The sequence below is a fragment of the Candoia aspera genome, chromosome 1 (genome assembly GCF_035149785.1).
Source record: "Candoia aspera isolate rCanAsp1 chromosome 1, rCanAsp1.hap2, whole genome shotgun sequence".
Classification (NCBI taxonomy): Eukaryota; Metazoa; Chordata; class Lepidosauria; order Squamata; family Boidae; genus Candoia; species Candoia aspera.
This window is the reverse complement of record NC_086153.1, coordinates 294676445-294699534: the sequence shown is the minus strand read 5'-3', so window position 1 is coordinate 294699534 and position 23090 is coordinate 294676445. Positions and strand designations below refer to the sequence as shown.

General features: G+C 41.4%; 2 protein-coding genes across 5 annotated transcripts in view; one reads left to right on the top strand and one right to left on the bottom strand.

Moving 5' to 3' along the window:
* The window catches only part of COQ6 (coenzyme Q6, monooxygenase), a 28146-nt gene extending 18938 nt beyond the window's left edge, over positions 1–9208 (bottom strand). For 3 of the 4 annotated variants that reach the window (XM_063290079.1, XM_063290080.1, XM_063290082.1), the window contains exons 1-9: positions 9008–9208; positions 7740–7874; positions 6464–6522; positions 5065–5188; positions 4652–4782; positions 3990–4097; positions 3836–3898; positions 3458–3565; positions 1314–1516 (exon numbers count right to left, since the gene is read on the bottom strand). In XM_063290079.1, the coding sequence (XP_063146149.1) occupies positions 1314–1516; positions 3458–3565; positions 3836–3898; positions 3990–4097; positions 4652–4782; positions 5065–5188; positions 6464–6522; positions 7740–7874; positions 9008–9203 (1127 nt within the window). In that variant the 5' untranslated portion in view covers positions 9204–9208. Of the gene's footprint in view, positions 1–1313; positions 1517–3457; positions 3566–3835; positions 3899–3989; positions 4098–4651; positions 4783–5064; positions 5189–6463; positions 6523–7739; positions 7875–9007 lie in introns of those variants that run through there. The other variant, XM_063290083.1, reaches the window with a different exon arrangement.
* A 146-nt stretch (positions 9209–9354) lies between these two features.
* FAM161B (FAM161 centrosomal protein B) overlaps positions 9355–23090 on the top strand; it is an 18877-nt gene continuing 5141 nt past the window's right edge. Inside the window, exons 1-5 of the mRNA XM_063288933.1 lie at positions 9355–9516; positions 10010–10329; positions 12214–12767; positions 17854–18185; positions 22800–22927. Coding sequence (XP_063145003.1) covers positions 9355–9516; positions 10010–10329; positions 12214–12767; positions 17854–18185; positions 22800–22927 — 1496 coding nt within the window. The remainder of the gene's footprint in view (positions 9517–10009; positions 10330–12213; positions 12768–17853; positions 18186–22799; positions 22928–23090) is intronic.

Below are 23090 nucleotides of genomic sequence, written 5' to 3'. Positions count from 1 at the left end.
GAGAGGATAATTATAATTTATACTTGACACAAAGAACAGTCCATAGTCTAGTCCTTGGTAAGAAACATGACTCTAATTCCCCATATTTCAAATTCTGCATCACTGCAGAACTCTCTTAAACTATGTCCCTAAACATTATAGGGTGGATACGGAAAATAAAAAGATGATCATATAATAGTATTTCCCTAGCTCTTTTTCCCACACACAGTAGAAGCTACTTCTAAGCGAATATTTGTAGCTCAGGGTTGAACTGTGGAGTCCTTGGTGCTCTCTGAGCCTTGTTGTTTTCTTGCAGACATTTCATTGTCAGGCTAGGCAACATCTTCAGTGCAAAGAGGGAGTGGACCTTGCTCTCAGTTTATATTACCGTGGCTAACAGGAGTTATTTACAACATACAATGCAAAGACTGTAACAGCCACTATGTAGGACAGACAGGCAGAAGACTAACAGAGTGCATCCACAAACACCTACTAGCAGTCAGAAGACACGATGAGAACTCCTTAATCTCACAACACATGGACAGACTCAACCACAGTTTCAACTGGGAAACTGTGAGCATCCTAAACCAAGCCAAATCCAAAAACGCCAGAGAATTCCTGGAAGCCTGGCACTCAGACAAAGCAGCCATCAACAGACACATAGAGATAAACAACATTTACATACTATTCAAAAGAGACAATAGAAAAGCCAAAAGACCAGTACACTTCCTTGCCAGCAATCAACACCCAGAGATGCAAAAATCAACACTAGGATTAACACCAGATGAACCATCAAACAGCACAATACACCCTAATCAAGGAACTATTAACTCAGGCAATCAACCAAGCAGCAAACAACAGCCCAATCAAAGAACTCCCAAGGAGAGAACAACACCCCCACCAACACAAGCAGGGCAAGCCACAGTATATAAATTGAGAGCAAGGCCCACTTTCCCTTTGCACTGAAGATGTTGCCTAGTCTGGCAATGAGACGTCTGTAAGAAAATAACAAGGCTCAGAGAGCACCAAGGACTCCACAGAAGCTACTTCTGCAAATGATATCAGGATGGAAAAATCAGAAGAATGTGCCCAGATTGCCTTGCACAAGCAGAAATGCTATTGCACCAATAAGACAACACTGGATTCTAGTCCCTATCTTCTAGCATAATCTACCAATCCCGATTAAGAAAGCCTCAGGTTATATAATCCATTTTTTTCTCTACTGACATAATAATAACGGTCTATTTTCATCATTCAAGCAACACTAATATCAAAAACCAATCCCTGCTCCCAAAGATTATTTAAAGCACTGAAGTTTCTCAAAGTGAAATTACCCAATAAGGGCTACACGATATTGGACATATTCAGTTGCGTGTCCCAATCCAAGAGGGAATACAGCTCGGCTCTTAGGATCGACTTTTGCAACACTTGGGGGTAGCTGTCGGGCTGTAGTCCCCGATGGCATCAAAAGAGAAACAGTAGATCGAAACATGGATGCAGCAGTATCAATGAAGTCCGAGTGATTTGCGTTGCTCCACTGAATAATGATAAAGATTTATTTGGTAACTATATGTTCCTAATTGACTCTGAAGTTATGACAGTTGATATTGAAAATCCAATTTTAGAATAACCATTCTGCCTAAAATTTGAACTGAATAGCAGTCACAAGCAGGAGAAAAATAAAACTTGTTAGAAGGAAAATGCTTTCTCCTTTTAATCCTGCTCTGAAAGCTATGAATGTTCCTTGCAAGCGGAACTCAAAGTAGCTCATAAGAAGCCTTCAATAAGTCTAGAAACAGAACAACCTCAGTTCTTGTAGTTACGTGTGGCATCTAACAATCACAATGACAAAATAAAGTCTGATACAGTTTGTCTTTGAATCATGAATTATGATCCATTGTTATCTGAACTTATCAACAAAAACGATGGTGGCAGGAATCAATAGTGTGGATTCCTCACACTGTCCAGCAACAGTTCCCATACTGCCAGGGTAATTAAACAGCCATCAGTTAGGCACAGAATTATATCAGAATAAAATATACTATGGTTAGGCAGTACTTCAGATTCAATTTCAAAAAGGTATTTGGGAGCACATTTTTTCCTGGACTGACTGGCTGCTTTCTCTTGCTGCCATATGACCCTAGGAAATGATATGGCTGCTTTAGGAATTGCAGACAGGTGCTACATTCATGTCCATGCACCATGAAGCTTTCTGGAATCAAAAGCTTTGCACAGCCCTCAACTATCAGATTAAAACAAAATAAAAGCTAGATAGACAACAGAGAGCGAGAGATGTTTCGCATCTGTTTTTCAACTTCATTAACAAGATACAGACTTTTGAAATAAATTTCCAGTTGGATTACTAGTACATGCTGTACACGGGGCTGCCTTTGAAGATCATGTGAAAATTATAACTGGTCCAGAATGCAGCGGTGCTTGTTTTAGCACCCCACAGTTTTGCCGTGTTACACTGGATACAATTCAAGGTGCTGGTTATCACTGTTAAAGCCTTGAATGGCATGGAGCTAGGCTATTTGAGGGACCACCACTCCCTGAGAGTATTTGCCCACTCTAGTAGGTCTGAAAAGGTGGCTGCACTTCAGGTTCCTTCCCTTGAATGTTGCTATCTAACGGGACCTACACAGTGCACCTTCTTAATACTGGCCCCTATCCTTTGGAACACACTTCCTCCGAGATCTGGGAAGCCCCTACCCTCCTAGCTTTCAAAAAAGCCTAGAAGACCTGGTTTTTCCCACAGGCACTGGGGTAGTGTGTGGCTGGAGCCCAAGAAGTTGTCTGTGGGATGTGAGGGGTGTTGGTTTTTGGGGACCCAGGAATTCTTGTGCTGGTTTTTATGGTTTTTATTATTGTTTATAAGGAGTCCAGGCTTATGTTACTAAGATAGGCAGCTGTATAAATCTTTTAAATAAATGAATGAGTGAGTGAAAGGCTGAATAGGTTAATGATACTTTCAGTGGCAACCTTTTTTATCCTCAATGGCCACAGGTGGTGAAATGCAGTGGAGTGGAGGGATGTGAGCACTAATGAATATGCCCACACACAAATATCCTCCACCCACCTCTGCCCCCACAATCATGCCAATATTATGGGAAGGAGAATTTGGAGATGACACACACGAAGCCCTCCGAGAACCGCCAGTAAGGGTGTTCTCAGAATAATTAATTATACATGACAGTGTTTTGAACTGAAAAGACAACTGGCAGCAACAACAACAAAAATAAATGCTATATTTGTAGAAGATCTTATATTTAGGCAGAAGTCTAATTTAGACTTAAGATGTAAGGAAGTATGGAACTAGAGAAAAAGAAAAAAAAGGTTCTTTTATCCAACCAGCACTAACATAGCTTCTATCCATAAAATTAATCAAACATTATACTGTTGCTCTTGATTACTTGTTTCTCATGTCTCCTATCAGAAAACATCAATAATCTGCACTTCATAAAATGAAAATACTCACAAATGCATAGTTGACTGAGTCCACAAAATTTTCTTCATCCATACTCTGAAGTTGAGCTGCATGTTCATGTGACGTGGACCAAACCAAAGAGCTGGCTGTATCAGAGAGCTGAGCCAATAAGAAGAGACAAAAACAAGATATCCCCTCAAAATGCACATAGCTGCAAGGACCTCACCACAACTCCAACATACAGAAGGTCTAACATGTTAATAAAACTATGAGAGGCAGTAAAGGGGGAAAGAAGTACATTCATAAGAATAAAAAAATGCATACTGTAGTAACAGATCTGTCAATTATTAATTAACGGAAAACAAGAACAAAGGAAATAAAAGACAATTACTAAGAATTGGGTCAGTTGAAAATTACGAAGTTCTTTACCGGGAGGAGAGCGATTGGTCCTGATGGAAGAAATCTCTGCCATGCCACATTGTTATCTGTAGCCTGCAATGTATGAAAACCAGTGAAGATTGCTAATTTTCTGTTGTTAGTTCTTTATGTTCAAAGTTGCAGCCTGATATTCTTAATAGCTGACCTCAGACAAGTGAAGAGTAGCAACTACTGCTGACTGATCGTATTGATACTGAATATTCTGAATACCAGCTGCTTTCCGGATCATAGAATTTTGGCCATCTGCCCCAATCTGTGAAGATAATAGAAATTAAAATAATTCTTGTTAACAGACTTAATGAAAAAACAAATCCTCCAGGTCTCATTAAGAACACTTGGTCGCTAACTAGATAAAGAGTGAAGTTCAATAATGTCTGCCTGGCAGCAAAAGAGATGCACCTTTTTTCCTGCATCGTTGACTACATCCTTCCCCAGTATCTCCTCTACGGACTCCTCCAGAACAGATCTGAAGGGTACATGTGGGACAGTAAGAGAGAACGGAGATAGAAAAATTCCCAGTATACCAATCCATTCATGTGACTTCTGATGTTGCCCACTAGAACCAGAATTTCTCTCTGCTCTTGCCCATGCAACCTGTTTACAAGTATATGTAAAATGGATACTCAAATTGGCACCATATATAATTACTTCAGAATGTATTTAGAATCACAACAACAATAGTTTCAACTCACCTCTTAACCCCTTCATGCTGGTAGAAATGCACTACATGACATTAGAACCAAATCCAGTAGAAAGGACTAGAAAAGAGATGGTGCCTAATCAAACAGAAAATAATATCTTAGTTACCAGCAGTTTGGTCTGAAGTCTGCGTCCATCTGTTAAATCAATTTGGACCCAAGGGCTTGAGTCAGAAGTTTGATAATGAAGGGGCCAGGTATACCCAACTGCTCTGCTCCTGTAGAGAACTTCCACTCGGTCTAATAGGGACACAATGTATCAAGGTCACAAAATGACAGAGAAGCAGCAAAGAAGTAAAATTCTGAAACCAACTAAGACCCAAGCCTTACTAACTGAATTAATAGCTTAAAATATATGTAGGAAGGGATAGTGACAGTTCCATACTTGAAAATAGTAAGCCTCAAGAAGCCTACTATTATAAACCAGATTATTTGCTGGACATAGATTTCATGGCTTTCTATATCTACCCTACTTTCTGAAAAAGACTAAAGTGAGCCAAAATTAGGAAAAACAGTAACTACCTGAAACTGCATCCAACTGTTTAGTTAGTGCTGATATGATAACATCATTCTCCACTATATAACCCATATCTTCCAGGTTATCATTATCAAACATTATCATGGCCTCAGAACAAGCATCCCACACCTACAAAAAGAGAAGCTCTACTTAAACGCAGCAAAGAAATGCATAAATATCCCCTCTATCAAGACTTTTCATTTACAAAACTCAACTGCTGAAGTGTCTAGCAAGTGCAGATTAAAGAGATTAATGTTGAAAAGCAGAAGACATTTAAAAGTGAGAAATTTCAACTCAAAGGTAGCACTTCACATATATTATACCATAATAGATTCATTAATCTAAAATGGTTTGTTAGAAGATTGAGCAAGTGGCAGGGGTATATTTACTGCCTAAATTCCAGGGAATCTTAAATAGTAGAGAATACAGGTATTTCCATTCCTTTGAGAATATACAAAGGGAGGATTTACAAAGAAACATTATTATTCCTGTAAGGCTACAGAACTGTATCAAATGATGTCTGCTCACTAGCTGAACAGTCATTGTGTGGTGGATTTCAGTGGTGCCGTTGGTTCTCAGGAAGGAGAGAGCACATTCCAAGGAGGTGGAAGAGATAAGAGGAGGCACAGTCTGGGAAGCAATGGTGGGAAAACAAAGAGGCTCTAGAGCTCTCCTAGGTTATTTCCCCTTAGGTTAGTTAGGGTAGCTTTAGTCTGGCAAGTTTCTGTCTATACGGTGTGAGCAAATAAAGAACTGAAGTTTGGCTGAACTGATTCGTCGTCGTTCTTGGGCTGGGCCTGACATATTGCTAGCAGTAATAATGCCTCTTTGTACCCTCCCCTTCACATTTTCCTCTACAATTCCCAAATCTACAGATTTGGCAAGTACACAAAAGAGGTGAGGAGGAAGAGGAGAAATTTATTAGGTGAGTGGATATCTGTTCACGTAACACTGGACATGGCCCATAGCTTCTTCCCCAGCAAAGAATAATTATTTTACATTTTCACACAAGTTCCTATAAAGTAGGGCTGTGTAATGCTTCATATTCAATTCCAAAATGGTGCTTCAGAGCACAAAGAGATGCAAATGTAGCATCTGTCTGCAATTATTTAAAATAGTGGCATTTTTTCACAGGATTCTGTAAACAGCTGCATACAGGTGCTATAGCCAAACTCCTCAGATTTATAAAACAACTTTTTCAAATTATGTCTGAAGCACTGCATAGCCCTCTTAGGAACGGAATGTATCATTGATTTGTATGGCCTATACATGATACATATAATTTTCTCTGGAGAATACACTGTCGCTGCTAAGAAACAAAGTAACTTAGGAACTCACATCACCTATTATTACACATTAACACATTACCACAGACATAGACTATATTTTTGCATTATCAGGCACCTGCATCCTCCGAAAAGGTTTGATTCTCATATTGCAGATATGTTCCCATGCACCAAAACCTAAAAAAGAAAGAATTATTCCACAGTATCAAAATCATACATTCCATTAACTTTTAATGGGAAGTCATCAGATCCAAACAAATTAAAACTCTCAATTATAATCCATTTTTTGAAATGGTCTTTGTTCCACTTTACTGATTTTTATAGCTTCACTTTGGCCCAATTGCCGTTTCTTGAGAAACTGACAAAAGCTTTGAAGTTCTTACTTTTTTTGCAGACGCTGTCAGCAGAATGACTAATAAAATGACATTTCTATTATTCCATAGATGAGGTTTGTAGCCAAGAACAAAGGGTACTTCACGAAGTATATTAGTACCTATAACCAGCTTTAAAACACTGACAAATGTATTTTATTTAAAGGCTTTATATTCCAAAGTTTTCAGGATGACTCATATAAAGTTAAGATTATATTAACATAAATTAAATTTCCAACCAGCACAACAGATTTCAAATTGACAAGGCTTAAAAATTACAAAAACTACAAATCAACACATTGAAATAACTAGAATATACTTGAAATATGTACAGAAAACCAAGCAATCAGTAAGAAGAAATTTGGAGAAGTGCCAGAGGGCAGTCAACCAGAACATCAATAGTCTGTATTTTGGGATTCTAGCACCAACACTGAAGAATAATGGGGCAAGAAATTTAATAGGCTGGTCATGATTCTTGGACAAATATATAAAGACCTAATTTTACAAGACCAAATTTTAATGGGCAAGAATAAATGAATATGAAAATGAATTATTTTAAGTAGCATTTACGTTACATGTGAATAATTAATGTCTCTCTTAAATCAAGGCTATATAATTTCATACCAAACATCAAACTCATTATACCCACTCCTCATTTAATGACTACCTCGGTTAATCACCATTCACAAATTCAACAGTAATAAATGGCAATAAAAAATTAATTTTCCAACCAGTGTGCACATTTACAACCAAATTCCTGGGCCTGATAAGAACACATGCTTGAGTATAATTGATTTGGAGTGAGAGTAACACTGGAGTAGCTGTACAAGAGAAATTTATCTGAATGAGATAGCAGCAGCTAGTGATCTTTCCATCATCTCTCTCTGTCACATGTTCACTTAGCAACCATTTTGCTTAATGACCTGGTTGTTGGAACAGAACTTGGTCACTAAACAAGGAGCACGTGTATGGCTACATACATTCACAGCCGGCAAACAGGTAACTGGATAATACTGTACTTACTCCTTAGAAGTGTGGCAGATCCAGGTGTGATAGAACTGACTCTATTACTGTAATCTGTTGATAAATTGTTAATTTGTTTCTTTGGACCAGCTTCAAGTAGTAGAATTTTCTTATCAGAGAAATGAACATCATGCCCTTAAAAAAGCAATCAGTTGTTTAACTTTTTTTTTCAACAAAGTTTAATCAAATATTTTTTAAAATCCTGAAATAGAAGTTCTTCAAAGAAATAGACTTGCTTTGGATTTTTCCCTGAATATGCAGAATTGCTTAGCATCCTAATTCTGGTGAAATGTCTAGAGGATGTGAGTACCAGAGTTATTCCTCCATCTATGTCAATGGGAAATCTGAAAGAAATTCTGCGTGCATGAGAACACTGCACAATCAGCCTTCCTGAATATGTACTGTCTATAACTATGTTCAACCAAATACAATTACTCCTTCTCTTGTTTTTCCCCAGCCAACACAGGACTGCCACATACAACCCTGTATTCCCTCTATGGTTTCAGTTTCACTTACACTGTCTTTGTAATTACTGTATGTAAATATAGTAAGTATATATTTATATATACTATATAACTATATATATATAGTAAAAATGTAAAGCTTATGTAACATTTATAATCTCTAAAAGTTGAAATTATTAATGGTTATGAATTTTCCTCTATAGCAATGTGACCTGTTTTTTGAAACAGCAGCTAAATAGCTAAAACTGCAGCATTCCTACTAATTTTATTCTTTTTAACTTCATTTATGTACATAGGGTGTCTAAGCCTATTTCAACTGGAGCAGCATGTAAGCCCTGCAAATTAATAAAATAAATGGTTTACACTGACAGAGCTATACTTCAATATCCAATCCATGAAAACTGTTACAAGATATAAAATCGGTATTTTCTTCAATATTTAAAATCAGCCAAACATACACATTAGCAGCATTTTAGAGGAAGCTATCTTTCTCTGGTTTTTAAACACTGCTTTTGGGAGGTGTACACTGAATTATGTGACCAACATTTCATTAAAATTATCTTCAGTATTTATAAATATTATGATAAGTTATGGAGACACAATAACCACCATAGGCCTAGAACCGACCCGATTCTCTGTATCAACCTTCCCCAAACTGGTTCTCTCTTCAAGTATTCGGCAAGAATTCTCAATGGCCATGATGGAGGCCATCAAATTAGGGAAAGCTGTGGAAATTTACATAAAGTCCAAATAGGGGATTCCTGCAGAATTCTGGGGTGCCTTTACGAAGATTTATTGCCATACCGAGTGCAGCAGCCATGGCGGCTCCCACCATGCCACCACCTGACACCACCACATCATACACTGCGTCCGAGCCATTGGTTCTCACTGAGCTCTGCCGTGAGAAAGAGCCGACAGGCCCAGCAAGAAGACGAAGTCTCTTCCTACGATAAAATCCAGCGCTTCGTCCTGACAACAAGCCCACCACGGCGGCCATCATTTCGGAAATGAGGAATTCGTCAGTATAACAACCACTCATTACCGGAACTGGCTTCACGAGTACCATGACAACGGATAGGTTAACAGAATCTGTCCAATGAGAACTCAGCAGGGGCGGAGCCTAACAACATGCCCCTCTATCATTGGTGATTATGCGAGAGAAACAAAAAAGAAGGGTGACTATTGGACAGAGCAACAACAGCACGGTAAGCTTGGAGCTGTTTAATACTGGAGGACATAACAGTAGTGGAAGAAAGATGACAGTCTTGGAAGTTACTGGCGAAGCCGAGTCTCTTCAAGAAGAGCCACAACGGGTAAGCAAACGCACGGGATGATGGATAGTGGATTGTTTATGCGGCAGACAGAGGCTGCTTTAACTCGACTTGGTCTTTTCCATGATTGTCCTTGGAGGTTTCCTCTGCCTGCATTAGCCACACCCTTGGAGACCAGCTGGGTGGGAGGCATCATGGCTGATGCCATTGGAAAAACCGACGGTGGCTGGCAATATGACATGTTTTAGTAACTATGAAAAATTGGATCTAGTTAATGCAAGTGTAATTATTGCTATTATTCAAAGTAATCCTGGCTGAATTTAGGCTCTTACTCTAAAATGTACATACATAGAAGTAGCAACATTAAAGTGAATGTAACATCAAAACAGATTACCTTGAAGGAAAATAGTAATTAATTAAATCAATGCACAGTTGAACCATTTGATAATACAATCAGTAAGTTTGAAATGAAAACATCTTTTCTAAAGTTCTTCCTTTGTTTTATACTTTGGTTTTACTATTCTACTTCGCTTAGGTATTTCCGATTAAAGCAGAGTCAGAGTCAGAATCAGAAGTGGAACTAAGTAGTAACATCACTGGGTCCAACAGAAATCAGCTACTGGATTTTCTTCAACCACAAGAAGACCAAGTAGCTACTTCAAGTTTATGTGATAAGCTTTATGACTCACTTCAGGCCCTCAAAAGGAGAAACAGGCAATGTTTGTTAGAATTAGGACTCATGTATCACGTAAAGCTGAAAAACAATCATCCATCCAGAAAAGACAAGGAACTAGAAGATTTTTTCCAGGGCAACGGAAAATTGGTATTGCCCAAAAAATTCCATAAAGGTCTGAGGTAAGATGAGTAGGTTTTTCTTCCATGGGATTAACAAATTATACTATGTAATCATGGAGATGGCAAAATTCATATCATACATCACTGTACAAGTACGTAATTATTTATTTAAAGGATATATAAGGCTACCAAAGTCATAATTTATGACTCTGGGTGGCATACAAGTACAGTATAAAACAAATATTAAGAAAAACCATGGAATACATACATAGCCACCCTCTTTCCTAACAAAACAGGCTCAAGTACTATCCTGGTCCAATGCACAGGAGAAAAGCTAAGTGTTCATAGCTGTATGAAAGGCTAGTAGGCTTGGAACTATCTGCACCTTGTGTGGGAACATGTTCCAAAGGGCAGGCACACCAGCAGAGAAAACAGTCTCATAGGTCCCATAAGATGACACTGTCTCAAGGAAGGGACTGTGAATATGCCCACCTTGGATGACCTAGTGGGGTGAGCAGAAATAACAGGAGAGAGACAGTCACACAAATAATACAGCCCTGTGCCATGCAGGGCTTTATAGGTGATAATCAGCACCTTGAATTGCACCCAGAAGTCTACCAGGAATTCGTGGAACTCACGGAGTAGTGGTGTTACATGGGCATATTGAGGTACTATGACTATACAGTATGTGCTGCTGCATTCTGGACTAGTTGCAGGTTCTGAGTGTTCTTCAAGGGCAGCCCCATGTAGAATACATTGCAGAAGTCCATCTGGGAGGTAACTAAAGTGTGAGTGACTGTAAGCAGGGCCTCCTGATCCAGAAACCATACAAGTAATGCACAAGACAATGTTGTGCAAAAGTTCTGGCCACATCTGCCACCTACTCCTCAAGTAGGAGTCGTGAGTCCAGGGGATCCCTGAATTGTAGATAGTCTCTGAGTTGGAGAGTACAACTCCATCCAGAGTTAAAGTTGGAAAATCCCTTGATCCAGATCCTGTGGGGCAGAAACTCAGGAGCAGGTTGAGTCTAAGCCTGTTCTTCCCCATCCAGACTCCCCATGTCCTCGAGAAACTGGAAAAACACCAATGCAGCATTACTTGGTCAGCCAAAGGCAAATATGTACAACTAATATCATCAACATATTGATGATAGTTGGCCCTGTGCTAACAGATGACCTTACCAGCCAAAATGGAGAGAGGGTAAAGCCATGAGGCACCCCACAAACAGATTAAGGGCTAGATTTCTGATCACACCCCCCCATCAACACTGACTAAACCTATCTCTCAGGAAAGGAGAACCACTGCAACACCATGCCCCCTATTCTTAATCCCCTGAGGACACCATGGTCAGTGGTATTGAAGATTGATGAGAAAAGGAGGAACACTTCTCTCCTCCCTTCTCCTACTGCCACAGGTCTTCAAAAACTGTGACTAAGGCTACCTCAGTGGTTTACCCCAACCTGACACCAAACTGAAAGTAGCTGTTGGAAGTTGTAACTCAACCATCTTCCCTAAAAAGAGAAGGTTGGCTATTGGATGAAAATTGTCCAAGTCTGCTGGATCCAGCAATGATTTCTTAAGGAGGAGCCAGACCACTGCCTCCTTCAGCAGTTGCAGAACTACCCCCTTCTTTCAAGGATGCATTCACCAGCACATGAATCCAATCACACATTACCTCCTGAGAGGCCCTGACCAACAAGGAGGGCCTGGATCTAGAACACAGCTGGCTGGATTTATAATCCCAAAGACTATTTCCTCAAGATTAACAGTCCCAGACTCAAGTATAGTATTTTAAAGAACATTTAATGAAATGTTTAATATAATGACAATAAAATAATAGCCTTGAAAACTTATGCTAATTATACCCTAGCTTATTTCATTTACCTAATGTAACTTGTCATCCTCTTTGCCTCTCTTAACATTATTTTTTAATCTTATTCTCAGAGGTGGTAACATAAGAAGCTGGAACTCTTTGTCTAACATTACTTTAGATAGCTCAAAAGATGAGCAAAATCGTTACTCATTTCTTCAGTCTTGTTCAAAACCAAAGAGTGCCTCTGCTACTTGGATTTCCTCTCTTACCATTCCTCAGCCCTTCAAGATGACCCTTCGAGAAACACACAGAAAATCTCAAATTCTAAAATCTCATGTGTTGCGTGAAATAGAGTCAGCTACATACAAAAGGCAAATGCAAGAAGATGCAGAATGCCAGAAACAGTTCAAAGCACAACCTGTGCCTGCTCATATCTATCTGCCACTCTACCAGGAAATAATGGAAAAGAATGAAATCCGTAGACAAGTGGAAACTCAAAAGAGAAGGGAGCTACTTCTTTCAATGCAAAAACCCTTCAGCTTTCAGGAAAGAGAAGAGAAGAGAAAAGAGGCCATCAGACAGAAGTTTTTGAACATATTAACCCCAGTTAAGAAAATAGTACCAAAGGTCAGGAAGAAGATCCCCAAGTCCATGTATGAGCCAATGCTTGGGGATAAACTCAAAGGTAAAGGATATTTATTTATTTGTTTGTTTGTTTATTTATTTATTTTGTCCCTGCCCATCTCCTCCTGTCAGGGGACTCTGGGCAGTTTACAGTAATCAATTAAAACAATAATAAAATCCACAATATAAAATTACAATAATAAAGAATATAAATAAGAATAAAGAATAAAAAAGTCCAAGTGGCAAAAGTATCTAAAGCAGTCCAAATGTGGGAGGAGTGGTCTATAGCAGCCATCCCCATGTAGATCTATTCCCCTCTCCGCCCCAAGCAAGGCGGCAGAACCAGGTCTTCAGACTCCTCCAAAAGGCCAGGAGCGATGGGGCCAATCTCACCTCCAGGGGCAGCATGTTCCATAGGGTGGGCGCCACTGCAGAGAAGGCCTGCTTCCTGGACCCCGCCAAACGAAGTCTTAGAGACGGGGTCCGCAGCATGCCCTCTCTGCACGATCGGGTGGGACGGGCTGATGTAATGGGGAAGAGGCGGTCTCTCAGGTAACCTGGCCTCATGCTATGTAGGGCTTTAAAGGTGATAACCAACACCTTGAATTGGACCTGGAAGCAGACTGGTACCCAATGCAGCTCATGCAGCAACGGTGTTACATGTGCCCTTCTGGGGGCACCAAAGACAGCTTGCGCGGCTGCATTCTGGACCAGCTGAAGCTTCCAGATACTTTTCAAGGGTAGCCCCGTGTAGAGTGCATTGCAATAGTCTATATGAGAGATAACAAGGGTGTGAGTGACTGTTCGAAGGGCCTCCTGATCCAGGAAAGGGCGTAACTGGTGCACAGCACATATATCACCACCTTGTCATGGTCAGATCACACCCTGGTGGCCTTGAGATTCTCCTATGCTGCCCCCCTCTGCAGGGAGGCAGGACGCATTTGACTGGTCCACCCTCAGTGACTGATGGACCCTATGGGGTTTCAGAGGGAGCTGGGGGTCATACCCAAGGATCTGCTGCACGGTCCAGTGGAGGCCCTGGCTGCTGCCTGGAATAGGGAGGCGGCCGGGGCCTTGGACAGGATCGCACCTGTGCGGCCTCTCTCGTCCCATCGAACCTGACACTTCCCATGGTTTACAGAGGAGTTGAGGGTTCTGAAGAAAATTAAGAGATGTCTAGAGCACCGCTGGAGAAAGACAAGGACCAAACTCGACCGAACACAAGCTAGAGCTGCTATTAAGGCCTACCTTGTGGCAGTAGGAGTGGCGAAACATCAGTATTTCTCAGCTCTTACTGCATCCACAGAATGCTGCCCAGCGACCCTGTTTAAGGTCACTCAATCCCTTCTGGAAAAGGGGGGCCCGGTGACCTATCTTCAGGGCTGTGCTGAGAAGTTTCCTGAGCATCTGCAGGATAAAATCGCTCAGATCCGCTCTAAGTTGGACTCCAAGCATGAGGCAGGGTCTGTGGAGATGCCCAGGGAATGTACTTACCCAGTTATCTGGGAACAGTTTGATCCTTTTGGGCCCGAGGAAGTGGACAGGACCTCCGGACTGTAAATGCCACCACCTGTCAACTAGATCCATGTCCCTCCTGGTTAGTGAAAGCAGCGCGGGAGGTGACATGCGGTTGGGTCCAAGAGATGCTAAATACATCTTTGAGAGAGGGGGTGTTTCCAGCGGCCTTTAAGGAAGTGCTGGTGCACCCCCTCCTCAAAAAGCCATCGCTGGATCCTACTGTTTAAGACAACTTTTGTCCAGTCTCTCACCTCCCCTTTTTGGGGAAGGTGGTTGAGAAAGTGGTGGCGCTGCAGTTCCAGAGGGTTCTGGATGAAACGGATTATCTAGACCCCTTTCAGTCAGGTTTTAGGCCTGGATATGGAACGGAAACGGCATTGGTCACACTTACCAACGATCTCTGGCGGGATGGGGGCAGTGCATTAATCCTTGCTCTTCTTGACCTCTCGGCGGCTTTGATACCATCAACCATGGTATCCTTTTGGGTCGGCTCAGGGAGTTGGGGGTAGGTGGCGTAGTTCTGCGCTGGTTCACCTCCTTCCTCCTAGGCCGGTCCCAATCAATGTTGTTAGGGAGTGAGAGATCTGGCCTGTGGCCCCTCCTTTGTGGGGTGCCACAGGGCTCAGTACTCTCTCCACTCCTTTTCAATATCTACATGAAACGTCTGGGCGAGATCATCTGTCATCACGGGATGAGGTATCATCAATATGCCAGTGATACTCAGTTATACAGTACATCTCCGTCCTGGGTGAAGTGATGCTGTGACTGTCCTCTCCTGGTGCCTGGGGGCTGTGGGGGTCTGGATGGGGAACAACAGGCTTCAGCTCAACCCTGGTAAGGCGGAGTGGCTGTGCGTAGGGGGCTCCTCAGTATCTGGGAATTTAACATCTTTGGTTCTGGATGGGGTTGCACTGCCCCAGACAGACCCGGTGTGGAATCTGGGGATCCTGCTGGACTCACAACTCCTGCTCGAAGAGCAGGTGGCAGTCGTGGCCAGGAGGGCCTTTGCACAAATTTATGTTGTGCACCAGTTACGCCCTTTCCTGGACTGGGAGGCTCTTCGCATGGTCACTCATGCCCTGGTCATCTCCCATATAGACTACTGCAATGTGCTATACATGGGGCTACCCTTGAAGAGTATCCAGAAGCTATAGCTAGTCCAAAATGCAGCCACATGGGCAATTCTTGGTGCTCCTAGATCGGCACATGTTACACCATTGCTTTGCGAGCTGCATTGGGTACCAGTCTGCTTCGGGGTGCAATTCAAGGTGTTGGTTATTACCTTTAAAGCCCTTCATGGTATGGGTCCAGGGTACCTGAGGAACCTTCTCATCCCCATTGAATCAACCCGTCCGGATCGTGCAGAGAGGGCGTGCTGCAGAACCCGTCTGTAAGAGAATGCCATCTGGCGGGGTCCAGGAAGTGGGCCTTCACTGCAGTGGTTCCTGCCATCTGGAACATCCTTCCCCCAGAGATAAGACAGATTCCATCTCTTGCAGCCTTCCGAAAACAATTGAAGACCTGGTTCTGCCACCTCACTTGGGGCGGGAAGGGAAGTAATCACACCTGGAGATGGTTAGAGCCCTAAAATGGCCCCTTTAGATACACGTGATGTTCTATTATCGTCATCTGGATTTTATATTGTATTTAAGTTTAATATTATATTTGTATTTATATTTATTTGTGGTATTTAAATGCTTTTATCTTTGTTGTAAATCGCCCAGAGTCCCCCCCTTGGGGGGAGATGGGTGGTGGCTAAATTTAATAAATAAATAAATAAATCTAGACAAAGATTCACTTTTGACTTTCCTGACATATTGTCCTAACAGCCAGGAACCACGCTGAGACAAGGAATAGGTCTCTAGTGTTTTATTACTGCTACATAACAGAGAATCCTAACAAACTGAAGAAGCGTGGGAAAAACCCAGACATATAAACCCCAAAGACTAAGGCGGGCCCAATCTGTGTCTCTTTGAATGGCCACCTAATTCCTCAGTACTACGCATGCGCTTTACAGCCTGGATGGGAGCCCCCTGCTCGCCATCCTCACTCATGACATCACCCTCCTCTCCAGATTCACATTCCATTTCAGCCCCCTCCCTTCCAGAGGCTGGATAAGATTCGACGTCTCCTTCTAAGGTCCCATGGGAACTGGGCAATGATGGAAAGTCTTCAAAGGAAAACTCCTCCAAACTTCTCTGGTAGACTACCCTGGGATCTCAAGACTACTGGCGGAGCTGCTGCTGCTGCTGGCGCCGGTTGTGGGTTAATCGGAGCTGGTTGTTGTAACTGCTGTAGCATGGCAGCTTGTAATGTGTTGACCTGTAGATCTACCTGTTGTTGGTGTTGTTGCAGGGCTGCTGCCAATTGTTGGATGGCGAGCCGAATTTCTTGGTTTTCTGAAGACATTTCCAAATGTCTCCCCTTTAAATTCTTTGTTCCTCCCTCTTTCGATGGGAGTAGGAGTTTGTTAGGATTGATGTCCTAACAGCCAGGAACCACGCTGAGACAAGGAATAGGTCTCTAGTGTTTTATTACTGCTACATAACAGAGAATCCTAACAAACTGAAGAAGCGTGGGAAAAACCCAGACATATAAACCACAAAGACTAAGGCAGGCCCGATCTGTGTCTCTTTGAATGGCCACCTAATTCCTTAGTACTACGCATGCGCTTTACAGCCTGGATGGGAGCCCCCTACTCACCATCCTCACTCATGACACATATAGTGATGGTTGTTAACATTTCCCCTTCATTTGTGAAGGAGAAATATTGCTATGCTAATCTGATTTTGAACTTTTGTCTCTCTTATTCAACCACAATACAAAGACTTGTCCAATGTAAGAGCAAGTAAATTAATCAAATAAACTGGGGAAAGCGGAACACTTAATTCAACAAACATAATACATACACTCAAACTGGTTGTATATTTCACAAAGAAGTTTTCTATTATATAACTTTAAATATTTTGGATTTTTAGTTTTCCTAGAGAAAATCTATGTGGTTGACAAATCAGTGGACACTGATTTGATAGCACATAAGCAATCGTTTATTTATCAATCAATCAATCAATCATATTTTTATCACCGCCCATCTCCCCCACACGGACCCTGGGCGGTTCACAAGAAAAACAATTTAAAATTCAATAAAATAAATAATACCAGTAATCAATAAATGTAAAATACAATGAAATCCAAGTAACAGCCGATCTAATCCAGCCCATAACGTGATAAAACCGGTCCCAGCAGGGCTAGGGAATCAACCAGCCCCTCCCCACTCCAAGAATAGTGGCAAAACCAGATCTTCAACTATTTTCTGAAGTCCAGGAGGAAGTGGGCTAACCTCAATCATTTTTTAATTTATTTCTGTCTTTTTGTTTATGAATTAAAGATTTCTGTTGTTATTATTTGGAAGCCTCAGTATACTTTGCTTTCTCAATCCCCATTAGCTTTCTATATCAGAAGCCTCTCTAGAATTCCTAGCCAGCTGCCTATACTGACTAGGAGTTATAGTTTCCACATGGCAAAAGGGGTACCACATTGAGAAAGACTGTTGTACTTTAATATTTCCCATTGTGGTATTTTACATCATAGTATGAATGTTCATATTTTTTTTTGTTTTTAATTCCTAGAAGCTGAACTCTTAAGACAAATCCGTATTCAGTTGAGAGCCAAGGAATTATTGGAAAACTCCTGGGCCCCCATTGAGCTTGGCAATGAACAAAGAGACAAAAAATCCCGAATTGCCTCCAAAAATAGGGAACAAAAGTTAAGCTTTCTACAGGACAACTTTAGTTTTAAGCCAAGAATTAACACATCAGTGCCTGATTTTGAAGAACTTTACTGGGCATTCCAGAGAGAAGTACTAAGCAAACAAGAAATTAAAGAAGCAACTCGTAATAAACCATTCAGACTGAGAACATCAAATCTCAGTTGCAGACATAAAATGTGTGACAAGATTATGGTAAAGGAATTGCTTTAACTTCTTTGTACTCCTACATATGCAAATATATCTTCAACATAAACATTTAATTATTCTCTATCATTCAGCACTTGGAAAGTTTTAGATTAAGCATACATATATTTGCTGTGGAATAAAGAACCCATAACAATATCAATTTATGTTTGAAGTTCAACGCTGATGGCATTTACAATAGAAAAGGATCCCTCTAACCATTTTGGACTGGTGGACACATTTAGATAATGTGTTGTACAAGCTTTTGCAATATGTCTTCTGTAGGGTTTCCTGATTCACAAAATGGCTGCCATGGTGGGCAAAGCACCAATTTAATAGAATGTTCCTTTTTGTTGGCAGATAGGCACGTTTCCAATGTGGAATGGTTAACCTAGTGGGAGCCAAAGGAGAAATGTGCTGGCATGTTGATGTTCCTGGGTGCCACACTGGAACTCCAACATAAAAATATTTGTTTCTATTGGGAGAAGGAATTAAAAAGTAGAGGCTACAAGACACTTATTTCCAATACAGCCAGAACAATCCTAATGGTGGGAGGAGAAGTCTTGGTCTTGCTAGCTGACATTATCCATTGTCAAAAGTTTTAACAGTTGAACAGTGTTTATTATATAGCAGGTTTTGAGCCAGAGTAGATTGAGACCTGAAGATATGCCAGAGAAACATGATGGCCTAAAACACTGTGGCTATTTGGCCTCCATGATATGCCTTGTTCTTAGCCTTATTAGTGGCAAAGCGCTGCCAGTGAGACAGCCATAGTGTCTCATTTTACCATTATCTCCAACAACCTCCCAAGGCAAACATCCCTCTCCACTTGCAGAGAGGAGGGTTGCAGAATCCTATGGCTTCTGGAATGCCTTACTGGAGACTTTAATATTGCACCCTGAATTCATTTTTTATTAAGAATTTATTTTTTATTAAGCCCTGTGGTTTTGTAAATACTGTTATTAATATTTTGTATTTGTATTTTACTTCCATTTTTGACCAAATGGACACAGCTGCTGAGCTATGGAAAGGACTTAAAATAAATTATTAAACATAAAACTAAAAGCTGGCACATCATTGCAAAGGCTTCCAAGTTATATCTGCAGTAGAAGGGAAAGGACTAGCCAGCATATTTTGCATAGAATAAATTTATTTTTCTTTGAGACTTGGGTAAAAAGCATTCAGTGAATGTTTTCTGTGTGATAATGATGGTATATTTTGGAATTTTGCAGGATGTATCAGTACATGTGTTGTTGTTTATTTGTTCAGTCGCTTCCAACTCTTCGTGACTTCATGGACCAGCCCACGCCAGAGCTTCCTGTTGGTCGTCAACACCCCCAGCTCCCCCAGGGACAAGTTCGTCACCTCTAGAATATCATTCATCCACCTTGCCCTTGGTTAACCCCTCTTCCTTTTGCCCTCCACTCTCCCTAGCATCAGCATCTTCTCCAGGGTGTCCTGTCTTCTCATTATGTGGCCAAAGTATTTCAGTTTTGCCTTGAATATCCTTCCCTCAAGTGAGCAGTCTGGCTTTATTTCCTGGAGGATGGACTGGTTTGATCTTCTTGCAGTCCAAGGCACTCTCAGAATTTTCCTCCAACACCACAGTTCCAAAGCATCGATCTTCCTTCTCTCAGCCTTCCTTATGGTCCAGCTCTCGCAGCCATATGTTACTACGGGAAACACCATTGCTTTAACTATGTGGACCTTTGTTGTCAGTGTGATGTCTCTGCTCTTAACTATTTTATCGAGATTTGTCATTGCTCTTCTTCCAAGGATTAAACGTCTTCTGATTTCCTGACTGCAGTCAGCATCTGCAGTAATCTTCGCACCTAGAAATACAAAGTCTTTCACTGCTTCTACATTTTCTCCCTCTATTTGCCAGTTATCAATCAAGCTGGTTGCCATAATCTTGGTTTTTTTGAGGTTTAGCTGCAAGCCAGCTTTTGCACTTTCTTCTTTCACCTTCATCATAAGGCTCCTCAGTTCCTCTTCGCTTTCAGCCATCAAAGTGGTATCATCTGCATATCTGAGATTGTTAATGTTTCTTCCAGCAATTTTAACCCCAGCCTTGGATTCCTCAAGCCCAGCATGTCGCATGATGTGTTCTGCGTACAAGTTGAATAGGTAGGATGAGAGTATACAGCCCTGCCATACTCCTTTCCTAATCTTAAACCAGTCCGTTGTTCTGTGGTCTGTTCTTACTGTTGCTACTTGGTCGTTATACAGATTCTTCAGGAGGCATACAAGATGACTTGGTATCCTCATACCACTAAGAACTTGCCACAATTTGTTATGGTCCACACAGTCAAAGGCTTTAGAATAGTCAGTAAAACAGAAATAGATGTTTTTCTGAAACTCCCTGGCTTTTTCCATTATCCAGTGGATATTGGCAATTTGGTCCCTAGTTCCTCTGCCTTTTCTAAACCCAGCTTGTACATCTGGCAATTCTCGCTCCATGAACTGCTGAAGTCTACCTTGCAGGATCTTGAGCATTACCTTACTGGCATGTGAAATGAGTGGCACTGTTCGATAGTTTGAACATTCTTTAGTGTTTCCCTTTTTTGGTATGGGAATATAAGTTGATTTTTTCCACTCTGATGGCCATTCTTGTGTTTTCCAAATTTGCTGGCGTGCATTACCTTGACAGCATCATCTTGCAAGATTTTGAACAGTTCAGCTGGGATGCCATCGTCTCCTGCTGCCTTGTTATTAGCAATGCTTCTTAAGGCCCATTCAACCTCACTCTTCAGGATGTCTGGCTCTAGCTCACTGACCACACCGTCAAAGCTATCCCCGATATTGTTACCCTTCCTATACAGGTCTTCTGTATATTCTTGCCACCTTTTCTTGATCTCTTCTTCTTCTGTTAGGTCCTTGCCATCTTTGTTTTTGATCATACCCATTTTTGCCTGGAATTTACCTCCGATGTTTCTAATTTTCTGGAAGAGGTCTCTTGTCCTTCCTATTCTATTGTCTTCTTCCACTTCTGCGCATTGCTTGTTTAAAAATAATTCCTTATCTCTTCTGGCTAACCTCTGGAATTTTGCATTTAATTGGGCATATCTCCCCCTATCACTGTTGCCTTTTGCTTTCCTTTTTTCTTGGGCTACTTCTAGTGTCTCAGCAGACAGCCATTTTGCCTTCTTGGTTTTCTCTTTCTTTGGGATGTATTTTGTTGCTGCCTCCTGAACAATGCTGCAAACTTCTGCCCATAGTTCTTCTGGGACCCTATGTACTAAGTCCAGTCCCTTAAATCAATTCTTCACCTCCCCTGCATATTCCTTAGGAATATTAGTGAGCTCATACCTAGCTGATCTGTGGGTCTTCCCTAATCTCTTTAGTCTGATCCTAAATTGTGCAATAAGTTCGTGATCGGAACTACAGTCAGCTCCAGGTCTTGTTTTTACCGACTGTACAGATGTCCGCCACCTTTGGCTGCAAAGGATGTAGTCAATCTGATTTCGGTGTTGTCCATCTGGGGAAGTCCAGGTATAAAGCCATCTCTTAGGTTGTTGGAAGAGAGTGTTTGTTATGCAGAGTGAGTTGTCTTGGCAAAATTCTATCAGCCTATGTCCTGCTTCGTTTTGTTCTCTCAGGCCATGCTTACCTGTAATTCCAGGTGTCATTTGACTGCCCACCTTAGCATTCCAGTCTCCTGTGATGAAAATAACATCTCTTTTAGGCGTGTTGTCCAGTAGGTGCTGCAGATCCTCATAGAACTGCTCTACTTCAGCTTCTTCAGCATCTGTGGTTGGGGCGTATATTTGGATCACTGTGATGCTAGATGGCTTGCCCTGAATTCGAATTGAGATAATTCTGTCGTTTTTTGGGTTGTATCCAAGCACTGCTTTAGCCACTTTACGATTAATTATGAAGGCTACTCCATTTCTTCTGTGGTCCTCTTGTCCACAGTAGTAGATCTGGTGGTCATTTGATGTGAAGTGGCCCATTCCAGTCCATTTCATTCACTGACACCCAAAATGTCTAGCTTTAATCTTGACATCTCACCAATAACCACATCCAATTTGCCCTGGCTCATAGATCTTACGTTCCAGGTTCCAATGGTGTGTTGATCCTTAGAACATCGGATTCGCCGTTCACCACCAGCACCGTCGGCCGCTAGCCGTCCTTTCGGCTTTGAGCTAGCTGCGTCATCACGTCTGGGGCTAGTTGAACTCATCCTCTGTTCCTCCCCAGTAGCATTTTGACCATCTTCCCACCTGGGGGTCTCATCTTCCGATGGTATACCGACATATCTCTGTTTGTACTGATCCATTTAGTTTTCACGGCAAGAATACTGGGGTGGGTTGCCATTACCTTCCCCAGGGATCGTATTTAGTCTGACCTCTCTGTCATGACCTTCCTGTCTTGGGTGGCCCTTCACGGTTTAGCTCATGGCATCGTTGAGGTGCTCAAGCTCCGGCACCACAACAAGGTAACGATCCTTTGCCGAAGAGTACATGTATTAACAGGGCATATATTAACAAGGCTTTTGCAAATTGGTAAAGTAACAGTTAAATAGTCATGCAGTGTACACACATATGAAAGAACTCATGCATTTAAAATTGTGCTCTCTATAGATGTTTTTTAAAAACTAGCCATAAGTATTTTTGCTTTCAGGACTTTCAACAACCTTCTAAGGCACCAATACAAAGAAGTCGGTCTTTGACTTGTCTTTCATCCCTCTCTACCAATACGCTTCCAATATATATTACAGATGCAGTGAGAAAGAGGGCAAGTGCTGTTAAGTAAGTAATAACATTTCTATAAAATACTATTGAGAAATAAATGTATTTATAGTAATATTTTTAGAAATATTTTATCACAAAATGGCATAATCTTTCTTAAGTTCATCATATCTTGACTTGGAACTGGAGCAAATAAGTTAATGAAGTCATTTGAATGCTGACC